This window comes from Rhipicephalus microplus, chromosome 5 (assembly GCF_043290135.1).
Source record: "Rhipicephalus microplus isolate Deutch F79 chromosome 5, USDA_Rmic, whole genome shotgun sequence".
Classification (NCBI taxonomy): Eukaryota; Metazoa; Arthropoda; class Arachnida; order Ixodida; family Ixodidae; genus Rhipicephalus; species Rhipicephalus microplus.
This window is the reverse complement of record NC_134704.1, coordinates 99,225,623-99,253,249: the sequence shown is the minus strand read 5'-3', so window position 1 is coordinate 99,253,249 and position 27,627 is coordinate 99,225,623. Positions and strand designations below refer to the sequence as shown.

Genomic DNA, 27,627 nt, shown 5'->3' with positions numbered 1-27,627 from the left:
TGTGCTGAGTCCTTCGCCTGACGTCGACAGCGCAACTGTGGTCGTAAGAGTGGTCACAGCTTTTCTACACGCTACTGGACAGGATGTGCAGCTATAGCATTGTGCCAACTTGACGGGACTCTATACAATCACCTCCTTACCTTCCCAATCATCACTCAGTGGACTATTTTCCCTCCTCTTTCCAGGTGTAGCGACACATACTAGAGCATTCTGCCACCCAGGCCGACCTCTCTGCCTTTGTATGAATAAATTTCTCGCTCTTCAAGTCTTCGCAAAATTACTGACCCTCTTCCTTTCTACATGATTTTTTAATTTTTTTTAAGCATGCATCGGTCAAATAGCCTATCTCACTCGACCTACTTTATGCCAGGACACACCGCGGTGACTTACCGCATTTACGGTACTAGACTGTTAAGGTCAAGTAGGTTGGGTTCGGTTCCCGCAGGAAGGTGGATGGCCTCAAAAATTAGAAACTAGTGATGTTAAGTTAGAACGCTCCAGGTTTGGGCTTGGAAACTTACGTGAGCAAACTGCCAGCGCAAGGACAGGACGATAAGGAAGGACAGGGCAATGTGTCACACTCTATCTTGTCTTTACGTCCTGACACTGGAACTTTACTGTCATGTTGAAGTTCGAAGTTACGTCTTTCAACGCCGTCCTGGAGTGCTGCAAAAGCAAGCACAACACATAGTGGATTCGTTCAGCTCTCTTAATTTATTTATGTGAGGCAAAACGTAAATGACTACTTCGATATCGAGTATCTGGGAGACAATGAAAGAGCTGACATATGCAAATTAACAGTAAGCTATTATGGGTGAGTGAAACTGTACTGAAAACATTTGTGGCGAGTAAATATGTAAGTGCCTTCAATAGTGCGCTGTCGATCACCGGTGCCCGGTGGGCTCTCTTTCGGGTGTCCCGAACAGCGTTTGAATGCATCAATGCTCTCGGTTTCATACGTACGTTGAAATGTTAGGAAATCAACTGACTGTCTTTTTACCTACCTTTTGAACATTAGCAAGATGGCAAATTGGGCCAACTGGTTGCCGAAATCGGCAACCAACTTCAATTGTCAAAAATGGTAAAAATGGAAGCGGTCTTTCGTTAAATCCAACAGCCAGATAGTGACTCTGTGGGAATCACTTTTGTGCAGTCAGATGTAATATGAACCTCAGAGACAGCGCAGAGTTGGTTGGTTGGTTGTTCTTCAGAGTGCTGGCGAAACCAAGGAGGGTTTAAAAAATTGTTGGAGTGGAAATGCTTGCGCAGAAGTGAAGCCGTTCCTCTGGCAAGATGGCAGATGTGGCGGGCATATTACTAGGAGCATGATAAAGTATCACCGGGGGGGGGGGATTAGAAAAGGGGGTAACGATTTGGAGCACAGGGTACTTTACTATGGGAGAGCTGAAAGCCGTCCCTAGCGCGCAATGAGTCTTGAGGTCGGAGTTTTGCGGCTGCTTCGTCCGTTCAGCGAAACGAAGCGTTTCTCTCGCACGCCCAACGAGTTCAATGCGGGAACTTTTTCGGGTCACATAGTGCTCCAAGTGCGTCTTACAGTTACTAGTTTTCCTTAGTGAGCCTCTATTTGGAGGCAAAGTTCTTTGAAAATTCAGTCATCCATACTCGTTTCTGTGCGTTATTTTGTCGGGAACAACTATCTTTTAATATGGAACTAACGTATCATTTACATAACATATCAAAGCCACTTGATCTTTAAGTGGGCACTATCAAAAAAGAGGATGTTTCCGCCATCTTGGCAGTGGCAAAAGCTGGCTTCACTTCTGCTGGCAAGGCATTGCGGGAGCTTACACTCCAGCCATTTTTCTTTATTCCTCCTTGGGCGAAACCCACCACGGGGAATGGGTCACGAAACGAATCGTACCTCAGACAGAGAAGAGATCGACGCTCGCGTTTATCTGAGTGAACGCTTTTTTTAGCGGCGAAGCTCCTTATAGCAACACCTGTTCGTCCCTCGTAGCCGTTGTAGTGTGTAACAGGTATAACATTTCGACCTCCAAGGTGGTGCCGGTGAGAGATTTCTTCAGTCAAATGTTGAACAATGAAAAATAGTGCTCAATGTACATGCAAATTGCTGCTAATGAGGAATGAAAAACAGGAGCATTCGGCTTTTAGTTAACGCGCATGCTGCGATCCCCATTAGCAGCCATTGGCATGTACATTTAGCACTATCTGACAAGAAAGGCTTGCTACGTTATACTCGCTGGGTGTAACCTCCTTAGCTTTAGAAAGGTTTAGCGAGCGTTGAGCCGCAGTACCAGGAATACAGTGAACTAGTATATACCATGAACTCGAGGTGGTTGAAGGGGGGATGTAGACCCGAAGCGCAAGCCGTAAAAAGTGTGCGTGTGCCACCTCTCGTTTAGTCCTTGGAATGTCCGCTGTATGGCGGTGCTTCTATATGGGGAATATATGATGAAAAGATGCGAGATGGTTGTACTTGGAGTGTTGAATAGATGGACGAACGGACACATAGACAGATGCATGGATGGACGCATGAACGGACGCAGGGGTGGCTGCATGGACGAACGCAGGGACGGACGCACGGACAGACGCACGCACGGACGGGCTGATGGACGCATGGACGGTCACACAGGCTAACGCATAGACAGACGAAAGCAAGAACAAATGGACGGACGAATGCTTCGCCCCACTCTCCATCATTCACTCCGTGGATATGCTGCCAATTTTTTTTTTTTTGCGTGCTCTTGAGGAGCCCCGCCTTGCAACCACTTCGTTGTGCATCTATGCATGACGCTTCCATCCAAATTGTACAGCGGTACACGAAAGAAGGGGAATTATTCGAGGGTCTTGGTTTCTATCTTACACACAGCTCACGAAACCAACAGATAATCAAGCCAAGAAAAGAACCACAGGACATTATTCATTGTTTTTCCTAATTGAGATTGGGGTATCGAACTAAATTGAAAGAAAGTAAGGAGGAATAGAAAATCACCCCTTCCCTTAGGGCTTGCTAGTTTTTATTATTGATTATTCATTACATTGCACATGACCTTGGGGAAACGAAGGGTGGTGTCCCGTGTCACCTTTAACATCGTTGTTCATCGTTTCCTTTGCCCCTTGCAAAGATACACGGGTTACGTTACCCCATGTGCACAGACGACAGTTTAGTATGAATTATGGTAGGTTTACTTAGTAAGCAAAAACTGGCCACTCAATCAGCTCTCAACGCAAGGGTGTATATTCTTTCTCTACTCAGGCTCTGTGCTCATTCGTATACTTTTCTCTGTCATAGTGCATGTTGGTTCATCGCAATAAAAATGGCCCAACTTATCGTTGGAGCAAACAGCACATGGAAAAAAAGCTGAAGTCATAATATTCGGGGTTTAACGACCCCCAACCACCATATCATTATGAGAGACGCCGTAGTGGAGGGCTTCCAAAAATACGACCATGTGGCGTTCTTTAACGTGCACCCAAATCTGAGAACATGGGCAGTAGCAATAAGCGAATCGGCCCGTAGAAGACATACAGCAAAAGTAAAGGACACCACGTTCTTAGAAGTCACCATATTGCACACAGGCAACCAGAGCACGTGGAATCACCAGAAACTAGCCGACTATTTACCTGTGATAAGCTAGTCTTCAGCGGTCAGAACCTCCACATAACGGCGAAAACGACTAATCACATCGCGAATAGATTACGGTTCTCTTTACCTCGTGAACCACAGCAAGGATGTGTCATTTTCTCGAAGCATCTCATGATTAAGACATACGAATAGTGTGTGCTTTATTATTTCTAACTACTAATGCCTTTATTTACGAGATGCAACCTAATTAGCACCTTCAAGCTTCACCTTCAACTTCAAGCTTTACCTTCTACAGAAGAACATGACAGGGCAATCGAATGCTGTGCGCACCGCCTCCTGCAAATCTCTACACTATAGTGAACTAGAATAATCTAGTTCACTATAGTCACAACGATACCGCAAAGAAACGGACGTCTCTGAGCGTACGATTGCCCATTTCAGATTCTCCTAAGATCCCTATAATGTCATGCCCAGTTTCGGTCTTCCCACTGCGGAATACTTTTTTCCTTTATAAAGGAAAAAGTATTTCGGGTACTTCACTGTTATTATACTAATAATGAAGTACCCGCGACGCGTTCGTAAGGCAACACGCGACCTTACGCTGCAGCTAACATTTTGATGATTTTGCTGCTGGTAGTGCATGGTGCAATATGCCAAAGCACTTTGTAATGCGTGGCTCCTTGTAGCAACTCTTAGGTTCTTACACTTCGGGGGATTCTACGCTTTTGACACGTAATTGTGCGTAGGCTAAGGAGACTCCCCTCACTTCAAGGCGTTTTTATAGAGTTTTTTTTTTCTTTCCTAGTATTTTCAAGCAATGACCTGGCTCTGTGGTAGAAAATCTGCCTGCAACCCAGAAGACCTGGGTTAAATTCTACTCAAGAATCAGGGCTCGCACTTCTCTCTTTTTTCTTCAGATCTTCTTGATATATTGATCGCAAACAACGCTCATACATAGAAAAATGCAAACGACGCCGAGGCCAACATAAAAAATTCTGTGAAATAGCTTCGTTACAGCTGTCACTTAAAGTGGCCGCATGAATATTGAAAAATATACTCTTTCTGTAGCGGCAGAATATCTGGTATGACTTTTTTTTTCTTTTCCCAGATTAAGCTCTATGTTCATTTTGATCTGTACACGACGTCTTTCTACCGCCTATGCGGTTTACGAAGTTGAGATGAAATTCTAGTTTAACATGCGGATGTTTATTTGCTCTGCGTGTGCTGTGATTTGCTGATATGTATCATTTTTGTTATGCGATACTAAATAGTTGTGTGGATCTATTTCAAGGCGCTATTTCCAGCTTGTTTCTATTTCTCTCAATAGGAAGTTATAAAAATAAATTACTAAAATAAGTGCAGCAATATGGTATAAACGTACATATTGATAGAATGGTAGTTTTGGCTAGTTGGGGACTGAATATTCACCTGTTTGCGCTGCTCGGAGTAAATGAGGTAAGATATTAGGGCACTATACAGCTGATGCAGCACCTGTGTTTTTCCTTCGTGTTGATTTCGTTAGAGCGAACATGTTGATGTATATACATTTGTCTACTATACAGCTTTTAACGATTTTATTGTATTTCCCTTGAAACGCAGAGACCTCAGGAGCTGCTCGCTGACAGGCGTACAAGAAGACTTGTTCGTTCATCCGAAGAACCTCACTCATCTGTCAGTACTGCGAACACTTTTGCCATCTGCGTAGTAGTAATGCTTTAGGTAGATGTAGTCGTTGGCTGCCCTCCACTTTTTGTCGTGTTCTTCCGTAGTCAAGATTGCTAGGAAGAAAACCACACTGCTCATACATACATACATACATATATATATATATATATATATATATATATATATATATATATATATATATGTGTGTGTGTGTGTGTGTGTGTGTGTGATTGGTTGCAGATGACTAGAGACAAACAATGCGATATGACCATCGGTAGAGTCGTTAGAGATCTTACTTGTCCACTATAGCTGTTGGTATCTGATAACAGCACATTCCTCAGAATGAACTTTTGCCATTTGAAATAATTACAAAAGCATGATTCATGGCCTGTATAAAACCTCGCTCGATATAGTGACGCAGTTCACTGACATTTTGGTCCATCTTTTATTACATCTTTTTTTCAGTTGGCTCGATGGCAATGATATTGAGTCCGTTCAACCACGTGCCTTCTCACATCTGGGTCGTCTCCAGGTTCTGTAAGTCGCATATCGCGAACGCTTTTCTTATACAATTTAGCAGTACCTAAAAGGGCAATAATTTCCAGGAATCTAGAAAACAAATCTTAGTAACTTTTTCACTTTATTTAAGACTTACCCCCGTATTCACACACGCTCCACGACTCCGATTTCGTCCTTCACTTGACTGAGTTGAGCACTGCGCCGCTTCCCGACTTAAATTGACGCAGCGCTTTTCAAGAAGCTCTGCAGGTTATGACCTAAATGCAGTGACTCGGTTTGACGGCAGATAGCACTTCTCTCGACTTTTATCAAGTCAAGGTGAAGCGTTGAGTAAAGGAACGTTCTATAATATGGCGGTTGGTGCTGTGGAACACATGATGTAAAGTTACAATATGTCAAGGTCGATGGTTTTTTTTTACATGACGTTCATTTCACAACGTATTTTATTGGCCTCAAGTTTTCACGGTACTTTTTATTAGTATTATATTCCCTCAAACTGTACGATGCTGCATAACGAAGACACCACTGGAGTATCGGTTACTGAATTTCAATTGTTTTCACAGATGTTATTAATTTTTCTATATGGACGGCTCGCATGGCAGCTTTGTATCCAGAGCACTAGGCCTACCGTTGTGCTTGCTTCTCAAGATCTGACGCATCTCTAGGTCTCTGACAAGGAACAAGCTTGTCCGCCTCTCAGCGCACGACTTCACGGGTCTTGTGTCTCTCCGAACACTGTAAGTTGAATCTAGCACTGTAAGGACGTTTTCTGAATGTTCTTATGATATGTTTAGTTTTAATATTTGAAACACTGCTTCTCCAATGGTGCTAGGTGTTTGTTACGTATTGTATGTTTCTCAGTCTTGACATCTGAAGTCGTGAAGAGCGTAAACAAGCCATCAATACATCAAGCAAAAATGATAAAAAAGTTATGTATATTTCGCTTTCTTGCAGTAGTAGTTGTTGTCCTCATTGATTGCTTCCTCACAATTATTCCACTTTGAATTTTGTCTCTTTTTTGTTATAAACACATGTTATGTCCCAGCAGAAGTGAGTGCGACTGGTTAAATAGTAAGATAAAATCAATTGTTGGGATGTAACGTCATAAAATCGCTATAACTTCACCACGTGGCTATAAGAGAAACTGTAGTGGAGGGCTCCGAAAATTTCGACCACCTTGGACTCTTTATGGTGCGCCTCAATTTAAGAACATGGGCTCAAGCACTTGCGCTTCGATCTAAAATGCAGCCACCACGGCCGGGATTCGAACACGCGACCTACGAGTCAGCTGCCAATAAACAGTATGAGCAGCTGATGGTGCGGTAAGGGTGAACAGATAAGCTGTTTTCATCTGTTAAATGAATTAGATAAACATACAACGCCGACCCCATGAGATTCCTTTTGTCCGGCTCTGTGGTATAGTGGTTCCGGAGCTCGGCTGTGGGTCACAGGGTCGCCAGTTCGGTCCTGGTCGTGTGGGTAGCATTTCAATGGAGGCGAAATGCTGAGGATCATTGGCTCTGCGATGTCAGCGCTTGTCCAAGAAGACTTCATAGCCGACACTACAGGAACCTTTCAATAGGCCAGGTCCTTTAACAATCTCGGGAAGCAGGCAGTGAAATTGAAGGTATTATCAATAATAATAATAATAATAATAATAATAATAATAATAATAATAATAATAATAATAATAATAATAATAATAATAATAATAATAATAATAATAATAATAATAATGATAATAATAATAATAATAATAATAATAATAATAATAATAATAATAATAAATTATTATTATTATTATTATTATTATTATTATTATTATTATTATTATTATTATTATTATTATTATTATTATTATTATTATTATTATTATTATTGTTGTTGTTGTTGTTGTTGTTGTTGTTGTTGTTGTTGTTGTTGTTGTTGTTGTTGTTGTTGTCCTTTTTCAAGCAAAAGTGTTACTTTGACAAGCCAAGGAAATACATACGCCTTATTCGTAAACTTCTAAAATTCCAAATGTGCTTTTGGCCGGAAATATTTTCCTGAAAGTATAAGATGACTTCCTTAGCAAGCGCGGGAACTTTGGCGTACTTATTCAAAAGACTTCTTTATCTCACAGACTCGCTTGTGCTCGTAACAAAGTCAAATCAACAAATGTGCATGAATTTGTGCTGACTGTTCCTTATAGTAAACGGTGCTCAATAGCTTGACCCCATAAAAAGGCAAAGAAGGCAAACAGATTTCGGCTTCTTGGAAAAGTAGGTCACTTTACCAAACATGTATAGTGCCTGTAGCCCATTGGAGCTCGGTCGTATCATAAACTATTGTCAAAGGATCACGTCAGTTGGCACGCAAGAAGATTGATTGATATGTGGGGTTTAACGTCCCAAATCCACCACATGATTATGAGAGACGCCGTAGTGGAGGGCTCCGGAAATTTCGACCACCTGGGGTTCTTTAACGTGCACCCAAATCTGAGCACACGGGCCTGCACCATTTCCGCCTCCATCAGAAATGCAGCCGCCGCAGCCGGGATTTGAACCGCAACCTGCTGATCAGCAGCCGAGTACCTTAGCCACTAGACCACCGCGGCGGGGCGGCACGCAAGAAGGACATACATTCTGCTTGTTAAGAAAGTTAATTTATAATTGAAAAAAAAAGGCGTCCGATCTTGAAGGACGCTCTATCTTCACTTTCTATACTAAGAATCCGATAGTGTTACCGACACCATTCGAATCCCCTTTTCAGTCAATAGCCTGGCTTTGCTCCTTCATGTACACCTCAAACATGTCGCAAAAAATAAAGTATTGGGCGTTTCCAGCTTTCCTGAAATACTTGCTGCAAATACAGTTGTGAAATGTCTAAAACCTCGCATTACAAATGCACTTCGTGAACCTAAATAACCAGGGCTCGCAACCGAAGAACAGACTTTGAATTATTTTCCCCGTATACAAAGTGTGTTTTATTTTTATGCATATTCACTTTTTGTAGAGCACGGAATGTTGGCATTAAACTTTGATGCGAAACAATGAAAAACATTGTGTGTGTCTATGAAGGCTGTCCGCATGATACCCTGGAACAAGAAATAATTTTGAATACATTTACTTCAATCAATTTTTCGAAGGTGTTAGAGCAGCAGACAGAAAATGAGGGACAGTTAAAGACCAACAAAGAATGAATGCTACCTGAGCCACAAGGCGAGAAAAAGAAGTTGACCAGGCGCACGCTCGGTTTGCTACTCTGCTCTGCAGGAAAGAATAAAGTGGTGAAAAGAAAACTAGAATGAAACAGTAGGATGGGCATAGTGACAAGCACACTTGGGGTAGCTCAGAAAATTCCTACAGGTGGTCACAAAGATCTATTGACATTAGGTGTTTCAGCAGCCCTCCCGTTGCCGTGTGCGTCGTCGACGCACGTGTCCATGATGCTAGAATCTCGGCTGCAGAAATGCTCAATAAACAAAACATATTGACACACAAAGATACAGTGTCAGTAAGCCGCCCTGCAATGAATGCTGAGTTACCATGAAAAAGCAAAGTAAGGGGGCTAGAATTGATTTTGCTCGTCATGGCAATCATTTGCTACTCTTTAGTCTATATTAGATCTGCACCGCACGGCAAAAGCCTCTTTCGATGACCTTCGATTCAGTTTATTTTGTACAAGCTGATTCTATTTTATTCCTGGGAACCCCAATTTCCTAACTTCGCCTGACTCACTGCCAATGTTGGTTGTATTTGCTGTCCCTTGATTGATATTTATGTAGCAATTATCTCTCTATATTTTTATTGCGCCAATTCTCGTCGGTTTGGGCGAAGCAACAGCCCAGCTGAGGCTAAAATGAGGCACTCAAAAAATCCCAAGCATTTCCCCGAGGGTGAACATGGTTAAGTGCGAATACATGGGGTGATGCTATGAGGGGCATTTATTAATTCGCACTTTTATATTTATTAATGACACTATGGTGCCTTTATGGTGTAATGGTTCCTGGGAATCGCAATTTGATCACACGGGGGAGTTTACGTTAACTCACTGGCGAATGCCAACGGATTTTAACTTTACTCCCCCTCACGACCCGCTCTCGACGGAAGACTGAGAGAGAAGGCGGGCGCGCGAGAGAGAGGGGTGCGCGCGCAGCTGCAGCGAGCAAGGAGAGCGGAGGAGCGAGCAAAGGGGGAGGGGGTATAAGGCGCGTTACTGACACCGATATCAGCGTCGCGTCCGTGGCTTATTCGGTAGAGCGTCGCGCTGAGGCCCGCCAAGTCCTCTTTCTTTTAAAGATAGAGAGAAGACTGCGGACGCCGCCGACGGCGGTGAATAGTTTGGGGTCGCTTATAAAGTGTATTCACACTTAAAAAAGAAGTGGGCGATAAATTTGGTACATTCCCCGAAACGCAAGCTTTTTTATTGGCGTTTAGGAAAATCTCACCAATAACTTACGTTAAACAACATCACACACTCAGAATTGATAGGTAAATAGTCACACCTTCCTCCCACCATCCCTACTTGAATTGTCTTCATTTATCTTCGCTCGGCTGCTTCCGTTTTCAACTTATTCCCAACTTCACCGAAAGTGGGTCATTCCTTGATAAATACACGCGTTTTGTGCTAAAAAGCAAAATGGCGTATCTTCCAGTCAGATCTGTACAGCATGCTGGTGTCTCTCTCGCTTGACGTTTCTTCTTGCGGAAATTTGTGCATTTCGCTGGGATCTTACATGTTGTATCGTGTATCGGCACGTTGCGGTGAATACTGGCACTGAAACCAGGAACACCGCAACCACGGAGCCTACGTACGAGTCTCCTCATTCTTCCCCAGAGACGCACCAATGCAAACAAAATTACAAAGCCAAGCTGGCACTGCACAGTAAAGAATCGATCGCAAGCATGGACGCAGCAGGCAGTATATCTCCAGCAGCATGACGCAGAAAATGGAAGCTGCATTCTGGCGCTTCATAGATTAAAACACGAGATAAATACAACATTTGTAGGACTTTGCAACCGGTGATTTCTTCTAGATTGACCCTTCTTTCTGTAGCGGATTTCATCATCAAACATATATATTCTAGTTGTTCAACGCTAGTTGTCTCTTGATAAGAAGTTTGCTTCTATCACCTTCAAACCGATATGGGACCATGGCCCGCAGGCAACTGGTCAATTACCTTAAACTACTCATTTCTACCAGCCCCAAATGTACAGTGGCCTAAGTTGTTTTCTAAAACAACAATAGCCATCAAGCGAAAATATAGTGACAAGGCAAGGAAATTTCTAGTCAAATTAAATCGGACGAACGGCGTCTTTTTGAAGCTATGTACACACGAACGACTCAATTTTTCAAGCTACATACCAACAGGCTCAGCACAAGAGTCTTCTGCGACAAGTTTACCTACGGCGTAGAAAAATTTTTTGCGCTTACTGGCAGCCTATCAGACACGGTTGCCCAAGGGACTTCAATGCGTAGCGTGATTTTGTCCGTCTAGTCTATAAAATTCACTCGTCACTGCGCCCTTGTGTAGTGAACATGTTGTCTTGAAGAAAGTGCATCACCTCATCTACAGGCAGGCGCGTTAAGCATATTTACTTCGATTACCCTGTCATCACACATACGGAAAAAGCAGTGCTTAGTCAAGCTGCAGTACTCGTACCTTTTTCGCCGTTCCCACTTTTTATCATTGTGCTTTTTTGTTGAAGAATGAATAATAAGGCACTAGCCTGATTCGTAGCTCTGCATTAATCGTTTCCAGCAATAGAGTAAAATGTGCAGTTTTGGTGATTCGAGGGCCAAATTGAAAGTGGTGGGCGTGTGGCGTTATAATTACTTGTAACCACGCCTCATATCATAGCACCCGAAAATCAGGATTGTAGTCACTCTATTGACAATACTTGTCAGTGCAATTGCCGACTTCAGCAACACATTTCCTTGAGCCAAGGAGGATAGACGGATGCAAGATTTCCTATTTGGGGGGGGGGGGGATACTCGTTTTCTGCGTACCCAGACACAACCCACGCAGCAGCCAATCAGAGAGTAGCAATACAGCGCCATCTAGGATATCCTCACTCAACTGCAGTTTGTATATACTTTTGTCAGACAGCGCCGTCTATTATACTGTTCGGGAGATTCTGCCTTCTTTTATTTCTCGTCTCTTCTTTTTGCCGTTGCGCATGACGCATGACAAGGTTTGACTACGAAGACCTTCGTCCCAAATAATCTGAGAAACTCGAGAGGTGAATCTGTTTCATCTAAACAGGAAGATTCAGCGGGTGCAAAAATGTCCATGTCTCGCGGCCAGCTAGCATGAGAAGACAGTCGGGTTAGGGCGCACACTGCGCTTGCGCAGAATAAGTTTATTTTCTCTGTCTGTCTCCAATTTTTTTCTATCGCTTAGTTTTTGTGGGAATAAGGTAATTCAAGTAAAGATATATAGCGGGCTTTTTTCTAAAGAGAGAGGTACAGAGCTGTACCCACTGAAGTGTTGTTCGAATGGATGCGCATATGCAGTGACGTCGATGTCTCTTCTGCTAGCCGACGTACGTCAGGCGGTGACGTGTCATTAGGTCTGTAGGGCTATCACATATGGGTCCCAAAGGGAACCAGAGTCGGCCATGGGGTTTTTCCACGTGCCGTATCACTGCCATTCTTCGGGTGCGGTCACGTGGAGAATCCACATCCCCGCAGGGAAGCCCACACTGCGGCTTCTGCAAGCAATGCCGGCCTTCCTTCTGGTCGCGTATCGCGTATTTGCCGAAACTTTGTGTTTGCGTTCCTTGGTTTGATACTTGTAACAGATTTTGCTGAAACATAGTCAGGCTTTAGTTTCTGTCTGTCTCTCTGTCTGTCTGTCTGTCTGTGTGTGTGTGTGTGTGTGTGTGTGTGTGTGTGTGTGTGTGTGTGTGTGTGTGTGTGTGTGTGTGTGTGTGTGTGTGTGTGTGTGTGTGTGTGTGTGTGTGTGTGTGTGTGCGTGCGCGTGCGTGCGTGCGTGTGTGTGTGTGTGTGTGTGTGAGAGAGAGAGAGAGAGAGAGAGAGCTGACTAATAAATATCATCCCTCACACTACTTCTGCTTGCGGTTCCAGCTCGACAGGAACAATAACATAAAGGATCCAGCACCGAAAGAAAATACGATTCAATATCGTCGCGACTGTTTGAAGAAAGAGACGACTTCCGTCAATGTTGGTGCCCCGCAATCACCAATCAGCGCAGAACGGAGAAGGGACAAGAAAAGAATCATAGACAAGCGCTTTCCTACATCTGAGGGTTTATTCAGACACACCATAGGTGTATATGTTTGCATTCCACAACACGTGACAGTGCATGAGCAGTCTCGTAACAAGCACCAAAAAGCAGAAAGATGTTATCCGACAGGACAAAATATGACGCGGCAATTCCCAGGAAGAAGCAACGAAAAGCAAGTCCCGGGCGTGCACTGTGGCCTACGCTGTCAAGAAAGGACAATTTTTTGAGGGTCAAGGCAACAGAGGGCTTGCCGACACAGATAACCTTAGCAATAATCTAGGTCTTGGTAGTCTTGACCCAAAACGAGCTGGTTTTTCTTGACAGGGTTAATCACAATTTATACCAGTGATATGTTCTCATTGATTATTTTGCGCATTTGTTTATCATATATTTCGTCAAGCGAGATAAGTTCATTATTCCTAACTTGTTGACGATGTCTACGTGGTATTTAATTTTTTTTGCTCGCGCTTATGTGATGTAGTGTACTGCCGTATATATACATGGGCCCTTTTAAAATGAATCCTAATTTAGAAAAGCATGCTTGCCTATGTTCTCATTTTTGTCTCTTGTCTGTTCACTGATTGTTGATGGTAGATTTGGTAGCTTCTTAGCACGACGTATCTCAAATGTCTAGCGCAGTTTTATCAAGACATGACCGCACGAAGGGAGCACACAGCCTTGCCTCACTCTTGTTTCCTTCGTGTCCAGACCTGTACCTTTCGCTTTGGTCCGTGTTCATGAATCTCCACTAAACACTTATAGTGCACGGATACGTCGGCAATGGGTCAACGGGAAACACGAAAAGAAGCGTGTCGCAGCTTGGAGATCATTGTTACAAGGTAGCAGTAGTACAGTGGTGAATGGACAAGCTTATGGTTAACGCTGCATCTTCTCTTGAAAGTGTGGTGGCTGGCGGGGACTGAGAGAGAACAAGCAGGAAGCATTACTGCTTCTTCTTACTTATGTGCGCTGTTTCTCTGGTCACTCGTTGCACTGATACTTAACCAAAGACGCCAATCAAGTCAGAAAAAAAGCGAGAAGTTCACTGCGCGTGAACAAAGTAAGACACCGTTCGTGATGAAGCGAATTACATAAGCAGAGACAGAGTGAGTAAAGATCGGAAAATATATTGGCGAGAAGAAGCTGCCCGGATGTCGCGCACGCAGCTCTAATCTACACTTACAGTGCCAGATACAAGACACATTTTAGTATGTGCGCTTGCACGCTTGTATTTTGTGGCAGCGGCGGCGGTGGCGGACAACTGCGAGTAACCCGAGTTGTGTTCTCATAACTGCTTTCGATGTAAAGGCTGACATTGGCAGCGTTGGCCTGATGAATGCAAAGAATAAATATCAGGGTCCCAGCAGGAACCGAAACCCAGCATTCTTCATGGCAATCAAATATTCTATAGGGCCACACCAGACCTCGGAACGTTTTTCTTTTTCAGTAGACCCTAATGTTCGTGCAACGTCAGTTGTGGTTGCAGCACCGGCCATCTAATTTCATAAGCAATACAACCTTACTCATATGATGCATCCGTCACGTCGGGTTCAACGTCAGTTGCAGGTGGGCGCCACCCGCCTTGGTTGATTTATGTAGCGGTGTCTAGGGCTACCGTCCTCGCGCGCACCAGTGCTTCATATCAACTTGCCGCTTCTGGTGCAGCGAAAATTCATGTAGCTGTTGGAATCGTTACGCAACTTGTGAACCACTGGTTTGATAAAACATATTCGGCTGTTAAAGTAAGTGTGTTTGTGCATTTGTACATATATTTAGTGCCACTTCGTAATGATTCGCGCATTGAAATTTCTTGCATCACAGTCACCTTCCATCCGGATGCTTCGCATAAAATCTATTCCCGTTGTATGTTAGATCTGGCGATTTTTTAATATCATAGCCCGCAATTGCATGACACAAATTAGACAGTTCACTTATACGTGACTCACAATATTTGAATGAGTGTGGAGCGCATCGCGACAGCCGTGATAGCGATCACTCTTTGCCTGCGATAGACATCAGTAACCGTCGCCAATTGTCAGACTTTAAGAACCATTTAACACACCGAAAGCCCTGCATGTTTTAAAGCACGAGTACAACTCGCTGTTGGGCTAGTGATTGACTACTGAATTTCCGCATGTTACACTTTTAGGAATACATTTGCGCAGTATAATGATTTGTTTATCGCACGTTGCTTTTTAGGACTAAAAGAAGAAGTATATAGCACAGTTCTCATTGCATGAACGCTCTCTCAAGGTCGCTGTTTAATATACGACGTGATATTGCTACAACACGTTTTAACATTCAAAGGGAATCGCGCATATCTTGCAACGACGCACTTTCTTTCCCGCTGGGTTCACCTCACATGATTTCTGATCGCGAGATTTAAATCCAATGATGCTGCCGTGTTTTACACGGAGGCGAGACGCCGTAGGCCAGCACACCCACATATTTAGGCGCAAGTAAAAGAACACCGGGCGATGGACATTTATGGAGCCCTCCAGTATGGTATCCTCCTAATACTATCCTCGATATTAATGCCCCCCCTGCATATTACTACATATTACTACAAAAAATAAAAATTGAACTCATGGAACTATCTGCGCTGTTGGCGTTCCTTCGATCTACTCTCCCCTTAGTTTTATAGGTTCAAAGGTATAACCTTGGTAATAGTTTATAGGTTCACATAGGTTCAAAATGTGTTTATCCTTCGTACACAGGAACCTGGCTTACAACAAGCTGTCCGACGTGACGGGAGCATTTACTGTCTTGGGAAGCCTGCGAACACTGTAAGTTCTTCGCTCGTCAAGCTCCTCTTGTGCCTTTAAAAACTGCTTAGTGTAGAAGCAAGTAGAGTGCACATAAGAGCATATATTGCAACAATAGTGAGGTGAGGTAGCTAGGGTAGCATATTGCCGACAAATGTTTTTTGTGGTCACAGTATACACGGACAGTGCGGGTCAAAGTAATACCGTGTAAACGTTGCGGCTGCACGGAACATAGACGGAATCGAAAGACAGCCCAGGAAAAGGCGCGCATAGCTTTCGCAAGCCGAACATATTTGAAGTCGCTTCCCTCGTACTTGGGTGGCTTGACTAGAGTATAAAGTTGGGCATGTTGGTAAGACATACTTAATCGACGTAGCGCGTTTTGAAACATAGGACATAGGACAAACTGGCAGGTGTATTAATTACCGGCTCCGCGAACACGCTTGCAATGTAAAAAATGGTCGGGATGGTTTTTTGGCACTACATTGCAGCACGTGTGGCTGCAAACCACTTTTTCATGGTACGGTAATCATAGGAAAAAACAGAAATAAAGTGACAAGGGAGATTATTGAAGCAGAAAGGATTAGTAGATTAGGGCTGAACTGCGTCAGCAATCCTTCTCTCGGTCTTTGTGAAAAAGAATTGTCGTTTTTGAGATCATAAGTTTTTAGCGCATGGCAATGGAGGGTTTTTCATCTGTTTGTCTCTTGTTTTCGAATTTCATGAGCATATATATGTACGCTCCTTGAAATGAAATTTTGTTGGAAGTAAGCGCTCCCTTCTGTCCCTTCCCTTGTCCTATGTTTCAAAACGCGCTAGGTCCATTAAGTTGGGCGGCTTTTCAATGCCCTGTGCACCACTAATTTTACCTGGACTTAGAAAGAAAGTAGAGTGACAGAAAAGGGGCTCTCGACGAGCAGTTATACTCACATGAACGCACGCATCATCATCATCATCATCATCATCATCATCATCATCATCATCATCATCATCACCATCACCATCATCATTATCATCATCATAATCAACATCATCATCATCATCATCAGTCTGACTACGTCCCCTGCAGTACAAAGGCCTCTCCCATGTTCCGCCAGTTAACCCAGTCCTGTGCTTGCTGCTGCCAATTTATACCCGCAAACTTCTTAACCTTATCTGCCCACTTAACCATCTGTCTCCCCCTAACTCGCTTGCCTTTTCTGAAAATCCAGTCAGTTACCTTTAACGACCAGCGTTTCCTGTCTACGCGCTACATGCCCGGCCCATGTCCATTTTTTCTTGGTTTCAACTATGATATCCTTAACCCCCGTTTGTTCTCTAATTCACTCTGCTCTCTTCTTGTCTCTTAAGGTTACAACTACCATTTTTCTTTCCATTGCTCGCTGCGTCGTCCTCAATTTAAGCTGAACCCTCTTTGTAAGTTTCCCGGTTTCTGCTCCGTAGCTAAGTACCGGCAAGATACAGCTGTTATATACCTTTTTCATGAGGGATAGTGGCTATATACCTGTCATAATTGGAGAGTGCTTGCCAAATGTGCTCAACCCCATTCTTGTGCTTCTAGTTGCTTCAATCTCGTGCATTATAGCTCAGGCAAAAAGTGTAAGCCTATAGCTAGAGGTACTCGACGCGTTGCTTGCCTGTAGTATTATGCGAGCCCTTGACTAAACGTTAAAACTTCAGTTTCAACATTTGGAATGATAAGGGATGCTAAGTCAGAAAGCCTCCAGTGTGCTTGACTTGGACCACGACCTCTGACAACGAAGGCAACAAAGGCGGCAAGGGGGACATATATTTAATACGATGAAAATGTACAAATTTCAGAACAAGCTTAGTACTGTTTCTACAAGTGTAATAAATTGTAATAAAGCAAAAACATAAAAGAAAGCACAAAACTTCAAACTGAGAAAAAATACCAATAATAGTGATTAATCCCTTACGAATACGAAATCATAGAGTGTGTAGTGCCATCATCACCATCATTATTTCTTGAAAAATGTAGCGAGAGAGGAAGACGGGACAGCGGCCAACGTGGTCGTGTCGTTCTTTCGCCACTTTATTATCAAAGGCGATTGCCGAAGCGGAGCGGTGGTAGCTGCAGCGTCCAAACCGCCAGGCCAGAAGCTCGTTCTTATCCTCGCGCAGCTCGAGCTAGCATCAGCTGCACGGGAGGCGCGGCGCAGTGATCAAGAAATGATGATGGTGATGATGGCGCTACAAGTGTAACGAAGCAAGAGTACAAGATTAGCACCAGTCAGACTGGACATGTCTTCATGCGCTTACTATACAATGACATTCAAAAAGTAGAACCAAGCGTGAAATGACACAAAAAATGGATAAGTAAACGCTTGAGAGAAAGGAGGAAAAAATATGGTAGAATTTCCGACATCTGCTCCTGTATCTCTTCTGTCGTTTTTGGTACCGTTCGGGCTTGGATGTCAACATAATTTAATTACGCCGCCTTCTGCATTTTCTTTACGCAACTTCACATTGACAATTTGACAGTATTGATGTAATAATGCAGGCTTGATAAGTTCGTTCGGGTCCTTGATTAGTTCACCTAAAAGAGAAAAAAAAACAGCTAGGTGAAAGGCAGAGACGACGCGACTATCACTCTAGTTCAAACAAAAGGTCGGAGGGCGCACGTGCAGTTGATTTTACGCTTTGTCTTGTTCGGTTCTGGCAAATAATAAGAATAGAGTACATACTCGTTTCTGTAAGTTGCATGTGAGATGACGCGTGAAGACAGTGCCTCGTTCCTGGGTTTTGTCACATTAGCACCTTTATACACCAGACATACTATAAGAGAAAAGGGGTGATACACAAAAAATCCCTTAGTCAATAGTTTGGCCTCGTAACGTCCGAACTATTGACTATTTACTTCATATTATTTGCCTGTGGTGTTAGGATGGCACGGTTAAAAGCCTGTTCAACGAGAAATTTCCGTTTAACAAAAAATAAAATAAAAATGAAATCTACAGGGCGCTTGAGCTTCGTCATCAAGAGTATAACGTGATAGCATCATCGAGTTCTGCTCGCATGGTATTCGCATTTCCTTGAATGAAACTTCATTTTGGCCTAGTTGGTAGGTATTCATAAGTTAAAATGAACAGCAAAAATACATAACACACCCCACGGAAAAAATAAACGACACACACACGAGCGCCATCTATCAACTGCTTATTCCTGATTTGTCAATGCATATTTATGTCCAAGGCTTGTCTTCTGATTCACTTGCCTAGCATCGCTTCCCAGACATGCCCTTCTAAAAATAAGGAAGTTCTGGGTGGATGACAATGGTCGTTTAGAAAGTCTCTGGAATGCACCACTAGCCCGTGAAGGAGAAAGCAATAATCGAGAGAGCAATGTTTATTGATAAAACGGCGCGTGCAAATATGCATGTGACCAGCACGCCTTTAAGGGCCGATGTTTGTACGCTGACGTTTCTATACACTCGTCAATGTTGGGTTTTTGCGACTTATGCAACCGGCACAAAAACTCGTAGTTCACGAAATCTTCGCTTGAAAAACAAGCGCGCAAAGCAATACATTATGATTTCTTCGCAACGTAAGCAATATTTGTGAATATCCTCACTTAGTACGAGCACTACATACCGGCTTATCACTTGTGGTGTTTCTAATACCCATGCTTCTTTTGCCATCATTACGCAACAGTAAAGAATTAGTTACATAGATCATGCGCAACTGTTCAACGTATGTATGTGCGTGCAACATTTGCACAATTCTGTAGCGTCACTTCGTAACGTTTCGCTCATAAAAAATTTACAACTCAGTCATCTTCGATTCGCATTTTTTTCCATAACAGCTATTCTCAAGGTATGTCGGATCTCCCAACCTTTTTAAGAGATCTGGTATTGTTTCTGTCTTCTTTTGACATACCTCCTCAATTTATGTGCAAGCGGGTTTGTTGGTGAGCGCCTTAGTCACTGAATTAGAGGAAGGAAATGCTTTTCTTGTTCAATGCTGTGTATCATAATAATTTCTTTCTTTATGTGCGTGTGTGCTCATTTCCTGCTGGTATATAACTTGTATTCCGGCCAATTCTATTAGTGCCACTCTGTAGTTTCTTTTATAGCTGAATTGTTTTTTACTACTTCCAGAGACCTGGAGGGCAACAGACTCGACGTTATCCCTGACGACACATTCTGGCCTCTTAGAAGCATCGAATCACTGTAAGAATCATGGCTGTCTTCGCATGCAAAACTCTTGCGGCGTGCACGAGTGTTATGGTTATGAGGCAGAACATCCGAACAGAACTATCGATGGGTGAATAGTCCGTATAATTAGCGTTCGTAAGGCCGGCTGACAAGTTTTCAAAACAACACAAACGAAGTCTCATGGTGCTTCAGTCAGAGTTGGACACACATCGTGTATTTATAGGCAGACTGAGATCACCATAAGCTTCTCGTGAAACAGCTACTAGATATTGTGCGCCCATCACTTGCAAGTCTTGAGTGTGTACCATGAATCGAGGAGCTGCAATGAAACGTGATACGCCTGATATCCTGAACGCAGCACTATGGAACAGTTCAGTGCAGTTCAAGATCACACAAGCATTTTGCTAGTGCGCTCGGTTCTTCCTATCTTCTTAATTTTTTATCCCTTAATCTCACTATCCCAGCATAGATTGGCCACCGCCTCCTCTATTTTATCAATGCCAGCCAGATGCGCCCAATCCAGCTGTTCACCACCCTCTCCTCCAGCCCTTTTCCACTCTCTCCTAACGCCTTGCGTTTGGGTGTGCTTTCAGGTCATGGGGGAGATAGCCCCTCATGCAATCCATGTTGGAAATCATATGAAGTAATTTTTTGTTCAGGTGTGTGCAGATTTGTGGGGCGGCGTCTCGCATTCCTCGTCTTCACAAAATTGGCAGTCACGCTGGCTCTGTGAAATATACGGTGTTTTGAGATAGCGTGTTGCCTTTCGTGGCGCTATGCGTTCAGCCAATGGGGAAGCTTTACTGCAACGTTTCTGCGTGCGCTGCTCTGTGACGCGGTGGAGGTGTTGTCTCGAGCCACAGAGGAGCCCGAAGGAATAAACCTGATAGACGTATAATATTGTTGTATGAAACACGTCTATCGCATCTTCGGGGGGAAGTGCTTGGATGCACGTGTGACACGAGCCGCGCGACCCCTCATATAGCGCCGCATCACGACCACTTCTTGAAGTCAGGTGGACCGACGGGTCCCGTTCAGAGGCGCGTGTTTGCTTTTGGCTCCGTGTGTGTTTGTGTGGCTTGGAGCTGTTTTCTTACGAAACAAAAATCAGCAAATGTTCAGTGGTTGCGCTTCACCACCTTATTTTTTTTAGACTTACCTTTCCGAATCCGGTCAAAAGTTTCAAACAGACTGAATTTTTCTTTTTAAACAAAACCGAAACACAGCAATAAACGAAGCCGCAAGTGCGATTCGTTGCCCGCAAGTACGAAGACTATCCAATGTGTTCATTCTTATGACCGCTGAAGGATTGCAGCGCCAGAGTCCCCTCTAGTTAATCTTAGGAAACTGTTTGCCTCTTCGCAGTCCTGCTAGAATTCAGGCGATGGCATTTTTTGTTCTAATCACTCGTGTTGGTTGTCAACTTTCGCGTTCAGTGAGGCATTCAAGGCTTTCGCCTTAAATTTATGTTTGCTTGAAGTTTTCGAGTAGCACAAGTAGACATGCGTTAACTTCTCCTTTTGCAGCAATCTGAGAAAGAATGTGTTCCGCACTGCCTCTTCAGATCTATTCGCTCCTCTTCGCAACATCACTCACATGTAAGTACGAATTTATGTCTAGTGAACTTCGCTAAACAATCCTCTATGCGTTTTTTTAAAGTGTTCCTGAATATATATATATATATATATATATACAGAAGAATAACTTCGGTTGCCGCAAGGTTATAAATATGAAAGTAGATGCGCTTTCACATAACAACTGTTTATAACAGTTGTTATGTGAAAGCGCATCTACTTTCATATTTATATATATATATATATATATATATATATAGCACGAAACGAAGTTCTGTGGCCAAGCAATAAACAAGCGCACTGAAAATACTGCGTCTATCTATTTTTACTTGTTGGCGTTTATGCCGTGGCGCTGTCCAGATAGACAAGTAAAAAGTCCAATTTTGTACGTGTGCTTCCTTATACATACATACACATATATATACACACACATACACACATATAAATATATATATATATAAATATTTATATATATATATGTATATATTTCCTGTTTTTCAGTGTGTATAAATTTGCCCTTCCTTGAAATACTTCGCCACATTGTAGGGTAGTTTCTTATTGCTGTAATTTCTTGTTGTGTTTCTTGATGCATATGCCAATATGTCAACCAATGTGTCAACCAAGTCGCTGCATTTTTTTTCTTCTGACAACTTTTCTTTACACTAATGTTTTATGCCTTCTTTGATCTGAAATTGTTAAATGATCCGATTCTGTTAGTTTCATTCTGTACTTTATCGCGATGTATGTCTTCATTGTGTACTTATTCGAATTTTTATGTTCACGCCCTTCCTGCTAAAGTCCCTGATGGGATTGGCAGTATGTCGAAATAAATAAATATATATATATATATATATATATATATATATATATATATATATATATATATATATATATATATATGTGTGTGTGTGTGTGTGTGTGTGTGTGTGTGTGTGTGTGTGTATGTGTGACGCTATGATGTATTGGCGACGTAGCCTGGCTCATACCCCATGTTTATTCCACTCTGCACTTCTTGCTTCTCTACTTCTCCTAACCATCCCTGCCTTCTTACGTTACAGGATTTCCCCTCCCCCCGAAAGATGGCACGTGTTACAAGCTACAACGAATTGCAGAGAATAAACAAAATAATGGCCAAATTCACAGTTTCACGTCCCGACAGAGTTTCACAATCTCACTAAATCTTGAAGGCCGAGGGAGCTGTCCCGCGATTTTTAGGACGACTCTGGTGAACGAGCTTGACTCTGGCGTTCCGGACAGAGTGGGCAACACATGAACACTGACAATACTGCTTCAACTGTTCTGGGGACTGAGCAAGGTTGAAACGCATTGTTGCATCGGCAGCTTGGATGTCATGGGGGTTGTAGTTTTTGTCGTGAATGGTGCAATCCCGGTGCCTCTTGCTTGCGTGTTTCTTCAAAGACTGTGACGGAGTGCCTGAGTGCTTGCGGTGTGCAAGCAGTCTCTCGGTGTCTATCCCGGCGTTTTCTGTGGTGGTGCACTCGGTGTAATAGCAGGTGCAAGGAGTGTTTCTGGTGACTTTTCTTTGTGCGAAAGTGCCTGACATCTTGAATTGGTCTTTGGTTTAGAGATCTTATTTTCCGATGTTCTTTTATTGGTGAGTGCGCTTCCGTTGAATTTTGCGTTCGTCGATGCCCTCGTTGCAGTCTCTCTCGTTGTAGCAGGAGTTTATGAACTTGGCTTTGCTTGCTTTCCTGAGGCTGCTCAAGAGATGGCTGTTGTGGCACCCGTTCCGGAATGGGGCATTCATTTCCTTCGGTGTTTGACGCGTCCTGTAGACAGCTGATGAATGGTGAACTAGTGTCTTGCTTGTCGGGTATAGTTGGCAATGCGTCATTATTGCTAGCATGCTCTTCAGAGGCTTCGGTGACGGGGTTCATTAAGGGCGCTTCCGAAAGACAACTGTTTACGAGGTTTGATGTATCATGCACTTCTGAATTTCTTCGATTACTGAATTGGTGAGCTCTGCATGTGGGAGCCACAGGTGACATGGCATTACTAAGTTTGAACTGCAGATTTTGGCAAGTCTGCAGTGCCGTGGAAATGACACGAAGCTTTTCAGGGGCTTCTTTTTCGCTGTTCACTGCGAGTAGTTATTGGGCCTGGTAGCGTGCGACGTTCGATGCGTCTGAGCCTTCTGTTTTGTTTGGACTCTCGAGAGTGTGTGCACCGGACGGTGATGCATGAAACCGTACGGAAGAAGAATGGTTTAACAGGGTATTTTTTCGATACGCCAGGTCATCTGTATACCATGAATACGGCGTCCTTACAAGGCAAGTGGTGAGCGCTAGGAGCGCTTGAAGATCCGCGTGACGAAAACCCAGGCGGTGGGCCACGTATGCGAAACAAAGAGTGAAGGGCATCAGCTGGTTCAGCAACGTCTCGTGTCATATGCTGAAGCGATGACTTCGGGAATGCCGACTTTCGTGTGCAAGGGAGACGCGCTTGACGGTTGGGTTTTGCCCAATGTACGCACGGCCTTCTGTAAGTAAACGCATGTGCCACTTAGTCTTGAGGCACTTGTCGATTCGCGCTGGACTTTCGAATGCTTGAGGACTGCTTAGGAAATTGACGATAGTGTGCAGTTGTCTCTAGATGATTGGCAATGGGTAAGTCTTGGTCATAGTGATTAAAATGGGTAATCATCTCCTCTTTGATTTTTTGCCATGATTCGTCATTTTCAAAGATATGGGTGAGGTCAAACTTAAATGCCTCACCGGAGATGTAGTCAGTAAAATAGATGATCATCTCCCGTTCCGACCAGAATGCAGCGGCGGCGTGGAGCTCGAATAGGTTGAACCAGTCCTGTACGGGTCCGTCGTCCGCTGATCCGGTGTACTTGGGGATGTGGAGTTCAGTCGATGGTTCTGTCATGGTGCTGGTAACTGAATGCGCCTGAGATCAACTCTTCTGTGATCGATATTCAGTTGAGGCGTACTGCAGGTGGCTTCGTGAATGATGTGAGGTTCATGAGTGGTGGCCAGGTCTTCATCCTGTCGACTCGTGTGACGCTATGATGTATTGGCGACGTGGCCTGGCTCATACCCCATGTTTATTCCACTCTGAACTTCTTCCTTCTCTACTTCTCCTAACCATCCCTGCCTTCTTACGTCGTATATATATATATATATATATATATATATATATATATATATATATATATATATATATATATATATATATATATATATATATATATATATATATTTATATATAGAATATTATTGAGATCTAAGAGACAGTAATGCCAAGTAATGTACAGGGGAAGCTATTAGAACCAATGAAATGTGAATAAGAAGAAAGAAAAGTGGTCGAAAAATAAGCAGCCGTGAGCCGTGAGCGGTTCCTGCTCACGGCTGGTTATTTTTTCATCCACTTTTCTTTCTTCTTATTTACATTTCATTGGTTCTAATAACTTCCCCTGTACATTACTTGGCATTACTGTCTGTTAGATCTCATTATTATTGCGTTAAAGCACGGAAAAACGAGCCCTTAGGTATGCACTTCTTTTCTTATATATAGATATATATATATATATACATATATATATATATATATATATATATATATATATATATATATATATATATATATATATATATATATATATATATATATATATATATATATATATATATATATATATATATATATATATATATATATATATATTATCAGCCTGACTACGCCGACGGCAGGACAAAGGCTTCTCCCATGTTCCACCAGTCTTCTCAGCTCTGTGCTTCCTGCTGCCATTTTATACCCGCATGCTTCCTCATCTCATTTGCCCACCTAGCTTTCTATCTTCCCTTCACCTACTTAGTTTATTCGTGAATCAAGTCATTTATCCCTAATGACCAGCAGTTATCCAGCCTATAGAACAACAACTGGTCATTTAGCAGGTCGTGTCTGGTCAGTTCTGGTCGTTAAGACGCCACCCACGTTTTGAACAAAGTAGTTGCGATGGATGCACGCGTTTTTGACTCAATGATCTCTCGACAGCTACAACACCTTTCCAACAAAACATTGTTTGCCAATTAACTTGGCTTGATGTCAACCGTACCAACAGTGTTTTGCCTATGGCTGCTGGGAGGACTCTACCGTGAAAGCATATGAAGTCATCGTTATACGTGTGCCAGTTAGAGCAGTGCACATATTTGAGGAGTCATAAGGACTAACGCATCTCTGAAGGCTTTTTGTCCTTTAACGCGTAGACAGTCATATTCCGACAAGAAAGTCACGCCAAGACAGATAGTCGTTATTTTAAATTGAGGCTTTTGAGACGCATTATACCAGGACGTCTCCACAGTCATGTAAATAACGTGAAAATTGTAGCTAAGCGTTATTTGCTGTGGCGAGGATTTGCTGTGGCGAGGAGGTGGAAAGATTATATAGGCTGCGAAAGGCTGCCTGCGGAGAATAATAAGAAAAGTTCAGTGAAATTGTCGGTGTGGAGGGTGTAGAAAATAGTGCACGACACGAACTGGAGTGATGAAGAAGGGTATGGCAGAGGCTTGTTTATTCTTGGACTGCTAGAAAGTACGATGGCAGTGAGTTCAGCCCCAACAAAGGCTCCAGAGCGATTTTTCCAAAAAAACGGAAAGCTCTCAAAAATGGAAGGCCGTCACAAGAAGGCGACGAGATGGGCATCATCAGGGAACAACGAAGACCGTTGCTCGGTTCTCTGTGTGTCTCGTTTTGACAGATCAATATAAAACTGCTGTGGCGACGACTCGAGGAAGGAGGATAGGGCAAATAACCTTAGTGTTTTGAGCTTGATAACAGTGTATGCGTTGGAGACTGCCGAGGAATTGACACGATGGCTTTAAATCAAGTAACGCTTCCCAGCCTGGTGCACTCGTTTCAGAAGTAGCTGGAGCGTGTTTTTTCTTTAAACGCATGGCGTTATAAATGACGTTTGCAGGAGACTTGCTACTTTACGTCGGCAACCTCAGGTCGCGTGCAACTTATGGAAACTGAAGCTGTAGGTAGATGTGTGTTATTTTTTTTTCTTTCAAGGGGTAGTACGTATCCGTTCTTTTAAATGCAAAAATAGGATATTGTGATTAGCACTGCGTGCATGAGGCAGCCAGTTATGACTACAATTATATTTTATACTGACCTGCAATAGTTCCACAGAAGCGTTACAAGCGTAATTGCCCGAAAGTACACAGAGTATACCACTGAAAGTCTCAACACTGAAAGAAGTTCCAAAACACTCAATGGGATATATCTTGTATGAGGCAGGTATCTTCAAAATAACCGAAGAGTGGAGAGTTTCTCGTTTTTGTATTAGGGATTGCTGGCTGAAACTGTCTGGACCGGGCTGTGGCGGTGCCAAACCTTTCAGTCCTGGGCCGGATACGGGCCGTATTTAAAAACACAGGGCCACACTCTGGCGGACCGGAGCATGAAAATTTCGGGCCGCACTCATGCCGGAAAAATCGGCCCATGCAGTACACTAACGGAGGTCTTTAGAGCTGGCTCACTTCACTACAATAGTCGTGCGCGCGGGATAGGGGTAAGGGGGCGGCCACTCCCACAGTCACCGGCTACGAGGAGGGGTGTGTCACAGCAACGTTCGTTCTCTTCCTACAGAGCTATGACAGTCCTAGACGCACTTGCAAAGGGCTTCGTTCAGGAGAATGAGCATTTAGGTACACTTTGAAGGTGAATCAAAGTATATTCTGAACATCTGCTCTGCCCGACCGTTCGTGCGTAGTGTCCTAAGATACAGAAGAAACCCATAAGATGCTTGTTCTAGCCTCGAAATTTGATGCCACCACCCCTTTAACGTGCACTAACATTGCATGGACCTCTACCGTTCCTCCTCCATCAAAATGTAACCACCGTGCCCGGATAGGAACCCGCGACCTTCGGCTGAGCAGCCGAGCACGATGTATTAAAAGTATTGCAGTCTGTGACACCCTTTATATGCGACACTCTGTTACCTTTTAAATATTCGCCAACTCAATTTCTACATGTATTTCTGTAATAAATATTCGATTTGTCATTGCGCCCCATGAAGCAGCGCCTATTGTTTTCAACGTATTTACGCATTTTGTTATGTTGATCCTGACATTGATTTTATCTATACTTCATGTATTTGATCA

General features: G+C 43.2%; 1 protein-coding gene across 4 annotated transcripts in view; it reads left to right on the top strand.

The window, feature by feature from the left end:
- LOC142817880 (uncharacterized) overlaps window positions 1-27,627 on the top strand; it is a 259,330-nt gene that overhangs the window by 175,292 nt on the left and 56,411 nt on the right. For all 4 annotated transcript variants that reach the window (XM_075895812.1, XM_075895811.1, XM_075895813.1 and 1 more), the window contains 6 exons: window positions 5,168-5,239; window positions 5,699-5,770; window positions 6,418-6,489; window positions 15,701-15,769; window positions 19,866-19,937; window positions 21,449-21,520. In XM_075895812.1, the coding sequence (XP_075751927.1) occupies window positions 5,168-5,239; window positions 5,699-5,770; window positions 6,418-6,489; window positions 15,701-15,769; window positions 19,866-19,937; window positions 21,449-21,520 (429 nt within the window). The remainder of the gene's footprint in view (window positions 1-5,167; window positions 5,240-5,698; window positions 5,771-6,417; window positions 6,490-15,700; window positions 15,770-19,865; window positions 19,938-21,448; window positions 21,521-27,627) is intronic.